At 39.6% G+C, this 9,789-nt stretch overlaps 1 protein-coding gene across 1 annotated transcript; it reads right to left on the reverse strand.

Annotated features, from left to right (window-relative positions):
- Positions 1-7,585: 7,585 nt before the first annotated feature.
- On the reverse strand, positions 7,586-9,473 carry LOC106476643 (Krueppel-like factor 2). The gene is made up of 2 exons (XM_013937287.2): positions 9,456-9,473; positions 7,586-8,587 (listed from the first exon to the last, which is right to left on the reverse strand). The coding sequence occupies exons 1-2, from the start codon at positions 9,471-9,473 to the stop codon at positions 7,586-7,588; spliced, it is 1,020 nt and encodes a 339-aa protein (XP_013792741.2).
- Between the last annotated feature and the right edge of the window lie 316 nt (positions 9,474-9,789).

Below are 9,789 nucleotides of genomic sequence, written 5' to 3' on the forward strand. Positions count from 1 at the left end.
TAAAACAAAATTGGATCTGAAAATCCACCCACGTGTTTGCCATGTGTCGCGACCCTTGAAGGGGTGGATAGGATCCTGGTGGTTGACTGATGTCTGGGGCATTGCAACACACAACTATGACCTTGAATTCCTGTAGATGGGCGCCCCCCCCCCCAGGGTCAATCGGCTGGTCCAATTGAGTACCAGCGTTGGGCGTTCTCAATGGGTGTACTGGACATTGTGTCTGATGCTCGTGTTTGGGTATAGTGCCCATGAAACCCTCGCATTGCTGCAGTGTCCTTGTTTGGCATTGTAGTGCGTCCCCTCGTAGGACTCCACAGTAGGTGGGGTCAGTGGGCACGGAATCATTCTCTATTTATTATGGACTCCCCAGTTCCCGAAAAAATATCATTGTGAAAACCAGCTCATAGGTAAACGACCACACATTGACGACTCTGTTATACAGTCATCACCAAAGTGAGATCCTGTATTTCTATTTTTATTTTTTTATTCTTTGTCTGACAAATCCTTAGGGCAAATGTCTCCCTTTTTCAGTCAGAAGGGATTAAAGGGGCTTGGTTGCTCTCCCATGTCAATCAGGAAATTGCACTCGGGAGACTTCCTAGTGGAAACATCTACATCTACACATAGCACACTTCTCCTGAGGTCAAAGGCCATTGGGGATATACCCATTGAGGTTACTCCCCATGCTACTTTGATTTTCTCCCGAGGAGTGATCTTTGGGAGAGATTTGATGAACATTCCCGAGTCGGCGATCCTCACTGGTTTCTCCAGCCAAGGAGTTTCTGCTGTGCACTTTATCTCCACTTGCAAGGGTGGAATTATGCTTCCGAGAAATGTATTACTTTTCATATTTACATTGCCACATCCACCTGCCTCTGTCAAGGCAGGTTACCTGAACTCTAAGGTGCGGCCATACATTCCTAACTCTCTTAGATGTTTCCAATTTCAGCACCTTAGACATTCGAAGGCATCTTGTCGTGGTTCTTTGAAGTGTGCTGATAGTGATAACAAAGACCATGATGCCTACGAGTGTCTGGACCCTCACTGCGTCAACTGTGGTGGTTTCCACCCCTCTTACTTCTGATCTTGCCCTAAGTGGGTGGAGGAGAAAGAAATTCGATGTTTGTGTACTGTCCATAAGATTTATTACCCCGAGGCTTGGAAGTTATTCTTCCCCACTCAGACATATCCTGCTGCACCATGTTCCACTGCTACAGTGGGAGTCCAGACAGATCTTTCCATGCCTCGAACAGAGTCGTTCTCAAACCACGTGAAGTGTATTATTTCCTCTATGGATAAATGGATTGACAAGTTCACGCCTATTCCTATCTCTATCCCCACAATTCCTTTCAGTGACTGTCCACCTTCTTTGGCCCCAGATTCTGCTCAGTTCCATCTTTTCGGCCCCGAGATGCAAAATAATAATTCGTTCAAGCCCCCAGTCACTGGAATCTACGTCTACTGACAAAGACCTGCCCACTCTACCCAGGGCAGGATCCATGTAGGTCGACAGACCTCCTTCTAGTGAAGAAAAACGGCGTGGTAGTAAACAGAAGGGGTCTCCATCCAGTTCTTCTTCACCTAAGTAAAGATGGCCACTATAATACGGTAGAACTGTCGAGCTTTCCGTTCTAATCTGGATGACATTAAGGCCTTGATCAATTCCTATCATCCTGTGTGTCTTTCCTTACAAGAAACATTCCCGAAACTTGCCGATACAGTCGCCTTTCAGCAGTTTTCTTTATACCGGAATGACAGGTTGTGTGATGGACAATTGCATGGAGGGGTGGCACTGCTAGTTCTCACCCTGTTCTCGTCGATATACAACAACGGCTGGCCCACTTTTCACTGTCTTCTGTTTCAATCCAGTTTTTCTGGATACCTGGTCATGTCGGTATTCATGGAAACAAGCCAAGTCCATCTGCTCTGGCACTGCCACAGCTTTGCCTGTCCCATATATGGACCATGATTTTCTATTCAAGGCTGGTCTTGCGTCAGTTGGTAGTTGACTTTGAGTTACCAACGTCATACTAAGCTTTTCCAGATCAAACCCTATGTTGTTTTTGGTCATCTTCTTTCCAAAAGGATCAGAAGAAGAACGTTGTCCTGGCTAGCCTTTGTGACACTCAACTCACGACCGTCACGTCACCTCAAGTCACGTTACGACCGTGAGCGATGGCAACATTTTCGACATGTACTTTCTACGGGTCAACCCCCTGAGTTGGATGATGTCATTGACGATGGTAACGGTGTCCAACCTGATTGTGTTTTTAGATGTTTGCGGATTATAGGCCTTTTAAAATTCTACTTAAGTGTTTTACCTGATTTTTGAACGTTATTTATTTTTTAACTTGATATTATACATTTATAATGTTTTTCTTTTCAGATTTTTACCAGTTGTTTGGCGCAGAAAGCCTCGTTGCTTTGCACCATAAAATTCCAAACAATCAAAATATGTCCTGGATCTTCTCAATCCTCGTTCTTTGGTCCTGGATCTTCTTGTTATCACTTCCTCAATACAACTTTCTTTGATTTTGAATCTTCCCAATACCATTTTCTTTAGCCCTGCCATCTTTGATATCGGATACTCTCAATGCCACTTTCTTTGGTCATAGACTGTTCCAATACCATGTTCTTTGGTCATAGACTGTTCCAATACCACGTTCTTTGGTCATAGACTGTTCCAATACCACGTTCTTTGGTCCTGGATCTTCTCAATACTACTTTCCTTACACAAATCCAGTCCAGATATGATAGATACTTTTTGAAACCGCCTTTACCAACAAGATCTTGAAGTACCATGAATCAGTTCTCTGTAGCAACTATATACATACACCACACACGTGTATACATCTTGTTTTAGAACTGTTACAAACACAGGAGAAACAACTCAGTAAATTTAGAAAACCGTTGAAATACGACAATTTAGTCATGAAAAACAAAACATCACATCTTGCAACTTCCTGAAGATTAGATCACGTCAAACTGTTTCATTGTTTTGATTTACCAGGTTTCTTATGAATTGAATTATTTCAGTTTTGTGAGTGAATGAAACTAGTTTGTAAAAATGATATTAACCGTATAGTAGACACTATTTCATTAAAACTTTAAATTATACATCAAGCTGTTCGACTGCTATTATCAAAAGTCTGTTATGTTTAGTGTTTGTATGCACACAAAAAAGTTAATATTTCTTATGTTAGCATTGTGACCTGAATACCTGGTATGAAATGTTATTTTCCTCGTACTTTGTATTGTTCTTTACTATGTAGTTTCCTTTGACCAAACTATAAACATTACATACTGAGGTATTCGACTGTTTATTCACTTAACGTTTATTGACTGTAAAACAACTCTACGGGTTGTCTAATATTCTACTTCACAAAATAAAAACTACATCAATTATAACATGTTTCTGTAAACATTTCTTAGAAAATACGTAATCCAAGATGATAAGTTTCTTGTAAATTCCTGGTCAGGTTACCTGCATTTAAAGAGAAAATAATTAAAGTGTAAACAAAGTTATTTACACAAATAGAAAACGTTTACAAGATATCATACGTATATAAGTTATTCCAGCCTTCACATGTCTTTAACATGCCTTAGGGCCCGGCAAGGCCAGGCGGTTAAGGCGCTCTTGACTCGCAATCTGAGGGAAACGGGTTCGAATCTCCGTCTTACCAAACATGCTCACCCTTTCAGTCGTGGGAGCATTATAATTTGTCGGTCACTCCCACTATTCGATGGTAAAAGAGTATCCTAAGAGTTGGCGGTGGGTGGTAATGACAAGTTGTCTTTCTTCTAGCCTCTCACTGCTAAATTAGGGACGGCTAGCGCTAATAGTCCTCGCGTGGCTTTATGCGAAACCACTCATTTGTTATAAAAGGAAATACTGTATAGTATTGTAAAGCTCTAATGACTTATTGAGGATACATTTAAGATACCATTTCGATGAACAATCCGAACCATCCCTACATAGGTAGTACTACCGCCTGCCTAATAGAACATTAGTTGTAAACTTTAATTTGTGTGTCAGAAAAACATCGTTCATCTTCTGCGTGATTATAGAATATTTAGAACATTGATTACAGTTCTTCTTGTATTCATGTGTCAAGAAAACGTCTATCATGTGATTATAGAATATTTAGAACATTGATTACAGTTCTTCTTGTATTCATGTGTCAAGAAAACGTCTATCATGTGATTATACAATATTTAGAACATTGATTACAGTTCTTCTTGTATTCATGTGTCAAGAAAACGTCTATCACGTGATTATACTATATTCTGTAATGTTTGAGGAGGTCACTTACTCCCACCCACTTCTCCCGTAAGAATTATATTCCTGTGGTCCAGTAAGATTAATAGATAGTTTGAAGTAGCTTCTTTAAGGACCGCAACTTAATAAAAGTTTGAATGTGTTACTCAGGATATCAATGGTGTGAAGTTCTTTGTGATAGGGAGTTAAATATTTCTAGCTGAGGATAGGCTAGAAGGATGTTGGTTCAACTCTATAAGGATTAATACTAGTTTGTTTAAAGGTAACTGTTTATATTATTTATATATCCAAATTCAGCCACCATACCAGAGTAATTCTGGGTGGAGGAGCTGTGGCAGCAGGTTTAACATTAGTTGTTCTGTTCTACTTTAATTTAGTTAATATCAATAAAATGTTCTACAGCTTACCTTAAACTGTCGACGTTTATAACCTTTCTTTAACCCTCGTATCTTCCATTTGTACGAAATCTTCCACCGTATATACCATATACTCCACGACGTGGATCGCTTGAACCACCATCGTTCAGACCCTCAACTGCAGGAAGGATCAAACAACCCAACAACAAACAGACGACAAGAACTACAACAAGTGTCGTTTTCATGCTTCACGGCTGAACAAGATATATTAGCAAATAATCCGCCTTTTCATTGTATAATAATAAAGCAAACAGACTGAGATACTACAGTGATAAACACAAAGTGACAACAAATCCAGTTTGTTCTTTAAGAGACGTGTTATATGGATATACTTGTGCTTTAAAATTAGAAAAAGGAAATTATTCATTTGTCTACAAACTTTTGTTTCTATCTACGTTTATTTCATCACTTTAGCCACAAATAGCGAAGAAACTTCTGACAAGAAACTCAAATATATTCAATAACTTAATATTACTAACGATGTCTTCAATTAAACTTCTATGTGATAATGAAACACGTGCAGTATTAGGTTTACATAAAATATGTCGTGGTATAACATCATGACAAACGAAAAATAACTTACCTTTTGTTTGATGTTTCATAAATTCTGAGGGAGAGATTTTCAGCTCTGCACGAAAGTATGTTCTTTGATATTTACAAGTAACCTTGAGATTACTTCCGAAAAAGTTTAGGAAACATTCAATAGATCTCAAGGACTTCTAACGTTTCATCAGTAGACGATGTTTCCTGAACAAGTTAATTTGTAAAAAAGCTGCCTTCATTTCTGTGGGCTCTCATTGGTCAGTCAATGGTAGAAAGAAGTTCCTTGTTGTAAAGAGTCAAATATTTCTAGCTGAGGATAGGCTAGAAGGATGTTGGTTCAACTCTATAAAGTTTAACACTAGTTTGTTTAAAAGTGACTGGTTTTATTATTGATATACCCAAACTCAACCACCATATCAGCGTAATTACGGGTGGAGGAGCTGTATCAGCAGGTTTAACATTAGTTGTTCTGTTCTACTTTTATTAGTGTGTGTGAAGAGAACGTTGATCATCTTATATAGGATTAAACTATATTCAGAGCATTAGTTGTTTTGTTTTACTTTTATTATTGTATCAAGAGAACGCCCATCATCTTGTATATGATTATACTCGCAATCTGAGGGTCGCGGATTCGAATCCCCGTCACACCAAACATGCGTTATAATGTGACGGTCAATCCCACTATTCGTTGGTAAAAGAGTAGCCCAATAGTTGGCGGTGGGTGGTGATGACTAGCTGCCTTCCCTCTAGTCTTACACTGCTAAATTAGTGACGGCTAGCGCAGATAGCCCTCGTGTAGCTTTGCGCGAAATTCAAAACAAACAAACAAATAGAGTTATTTGTAAAATGCGAAGAATGACGTTTTTAATCTGCGTATGATCTTAGGAATTCTCCCCACCTCCTATAATCGAGACCACGCTTTTCACTTTAGCTATTTCTATACGACAGACTGTAAAAATCAGAATATTTTTAACCGTCGTATCTACATCTTAACTGCCACAAAAACCTCCAGTGTATCACTATCTCTAGTGTTTTCTGTCATGGCTACTGCAGTGGTCGAAATTTCCAATAATTACTGTAAATTATCGACTTATTTTCATTTCTAGAACAAGTTGGGTCTAAATAATTAATAATTGTACGTATTACAACACTGTTACAACAATCATTGTAAATAACTGACAAAAACTAGGCTAAAATTTGTATGTAAAATACAAACAACTGTAACGCTGATGGTATTTTTGTGTGACTATTATGGATCGTACAAATAATATAACAACAGCAGAACTACTGTAATAATACAACAGTAGAGCTACTCTAATAACACAACAACAGTAGAACTACTGTAATAATATAAGAACAGTAAAACTACTGTAATAATACAACAACAGTAGAGCTACTGTAATAATACAACAACAGTAAAACTACTGTAATAATACAACAACAGTAGAACTACTGTAATAATACAACAACGGTAGAACTACTGTAATAATACAACAACAGTAGAGCTACTGTAATAATATAACAACAGTAGAACTACTGTAATAATACAACAACAGTAGAACTACTGTAATAATACAACAACAGTAGAGCTACTGTAATAATACAACAACAGTAGAACTACTGTAATAATACAACAACAGTAGAACTACTGTAATAATACAACAACAGTAGAACTACTGTAATACAACAACAGTAGAACTACTGTAATAATACAACAACAGTAAAACTACTGTAATAATATAACAGATCATTTAGAAACATAATATTGATTACAAAGTACCAATACATCTTTTCTGATGTTTTACAAACTTCGAATATTTAAGTATGATTCTGGTAATAACATGCAGAGCGGTCAGTAGTTCTAGCTCGTGCATTATAGAAAGAAATCTGATTTAGTGGTAGTGACATAAAAGAGCAAATATACGTGTTCTTACCCGGACATCAGAGTGAATAACATTGGTCGTTAGGGCTTCCACGTGATTATTCTTCACGACATGATGAACTTCGGTGTCGTTGTAGCGTGAGAAAAGAGCAACCACGTGTTTTTTATCCAACTGTTCTGACCACTAAACCATCATGGTGGTCAGAGAGTTTCTCAGTTCCTTCTCGGTTCTGTAAACTAGAATAATCCATAGTCTTTTGGAGAGAGAGGCTTGAGAAAAGAACATATTAATACCCGAATTTGTATATTTTTTGTGTCTTGTTTTAATCATTTCCTTTGAAGTCAGACGCCTTGCGTTGTCGCCCGACATATAACGACGACTAGACACGTTCTTTGTGCATACTGTATTAGCGTATACAAGAGTTTTTCAACTGTCTTGGTTGAATAAAGTAATCAATAGGTTTAAACTGCTGCGTGTCTCTTCATGTGAAGTGACAGATGGTCGGACCGAGAGAAAGCACGTTCACACAGGCGACACTGAAAAGGTCTATCGCCGGTGTGTTTCCGGTAGTGTCTGGTCAGTTCGTCGGAACGTGAAAACTTCCAGCCACATCCTTTCCACGTGCACTCGTAAGGCTTCTCGCCGGTGTGGGTCCGGAGATGAGACTTCAGGTGGGAGCTCTTGGTGTACGTTTTACTACAGCCCGGATGAGAACACACGTGAACTGTTACTTTTTTGCGGACAGAACATTTTCGACCTCGCCGCGGTTTGATTGGTGGGGGTGGAGGGATTCCAGGGACGGAGGAGCAGTAAGACGCAGTTCCAGTAACCAGAAGATCGCCCAGACTCGGCGATGACGGTGGCGTCACCATCCGTACGTGTGGATGGCTATGGTTAGGAGCGGCGTGTGATGGCCAGCTATGAAACATCGAAACTTTCCCCGCGGTCGACTGATAGGAGACCGTTTCCATGACATTGTTTGGCTGAGAATACGGTTGTCCCCCAGAGGTTTCTGGGGACGCTGGAGGCGACATCTGAGAAGGTACATTGAGGACCGATCCTGAACGACAGTAGCCCCAAGGACAGGAATAAGTCATATTTGGCTCGTTATGTCGAGTAACTGTTGGCGGGTAGTGTGATACAGGAACGTATTGTCCTGTGTAGTCATTGTGATAAAAATTCACCATTTCCATTCCTCTGTAAGGCTTTAACATGCATTGTCCGTAATTTGGTTTCGTTGGCACCTGAAACCCACGGAAATTTGTGAAACTGGAATTGTTCTCTAAGCCTCTTTCCGGATGACTGGAGAGTTGGGAAGATGCCGTAACTGGGAAGGTAGACATAAGCATCTCCGGCTGTTGAGCGTCTTCTTGCGGCCGAGTCGCGGCGGGAATGGTTACAGATCCCGGGTGAGCGGAATTACTGATTTCGCCCAAGAGCACACTTTCTATATCTTGCCATATCTAAAAAGAAAACCGAAAAGAAAGAGCTGGGTGTTAACGAATGAAATAAATTCTTCACACAGTTAATATACTGCTAATTATACCCGAAACAGGGTACTTCATCGCTACAATCCGGGGTTTGATTCGTGCTGTGGGAAACAAGCTACTTTCGAATCGTTGAAAAATTCGCCAAATAAATCGTCAGATTTCACTAATTTTTAACAAGTAAGAAAGCCAGTGTCGTAACAATTGTTTTCACTCTATTAAAACCATTAATGTTTAGCCGGACAACCGAAAATCACGGTGTTTAATGAAAGTTCCTTCCTAAAGCTATCGTGGAGAAAGTTTGGAAGTGGGATCGTATGTTTATATTTTAATCTACGGGGTCCACACACTGAGGTTTATGAATATTTTATATCAGGCCCGAACGCAGAATGTTTTAAAGGGGGGGGGGTCTAATTTGTGAGATCAAAAAGTCAATACATATCGTGCGAATCACGATCAGAATGGAAAGCATGCTAGTGCTACGGGGGGTGTGGGGGGCATGCAACTGTTTCAAGTCACAACTGCTATAAAACTAAGTAGAAAACGTTAAATACCAGAAACAGCTGTGCTGTAACTATATTAGGATCTATTTTTTTTTTTACAACACAAAAATAAATGGTTCGGCCAACCCCGGTACACCTTGTAAGTTTCGAAGTATCCCGGTCAAGATATTCTTTTCTGGATAACCACTCCTCATTTCAACAAAATGGCGCTCTTGGTCTTATAATCTTACTAGAAACAGGGCCAGGCGTATGTTCTGGAGTACATTATTACGGAGATTCTTTTTAGTTTCTAGAAACTGTTTAAAAAACAAAAAAAAGAACTAAACTCTTTTAACACTTACGTCTTGGAAGTCCGCCATAGCGGAGGCCATGGAAGTAGAATACTTCGAGAAACAGTAATGAGGACCGCCGTATCTTTGGACGAGATTCTGTTCAAGTGACCTTCCTGCACGGAACGCTGTCTGAAATCGTCATACACCTGTGAGCGGTTCTCAACTCTACGTATCACACCTGTTTTCATTGGTCATCGAGAATGTGATGTCATCAAACGCAGGATCCCCTTATGATTCCTTATTGGTGGACAAGGCTGTTGTTTCCTGTAGTATTTGTCCCTAGTTAGACAGACACCCTCCGAGAAAAGATAACCTTTACTAAACGTCTGTTTGATTTCTTTGA

Source organism: Limulus polyphemus, unplaced genomic scaffold (genome assembly GCF_000517525.1).
Source record: "Limulus polyphemus unplaced genomic scaffold, Limulus_polyphemus-2.1.2 Scaffold11092, whole genome shotgun sequence".
Lineage (NCBI taxonomy): Eukaryota > Metazoa > Arthropoda > Merostomata > Xiphosura > Limulidae > Limulus > Limulus polyphemus.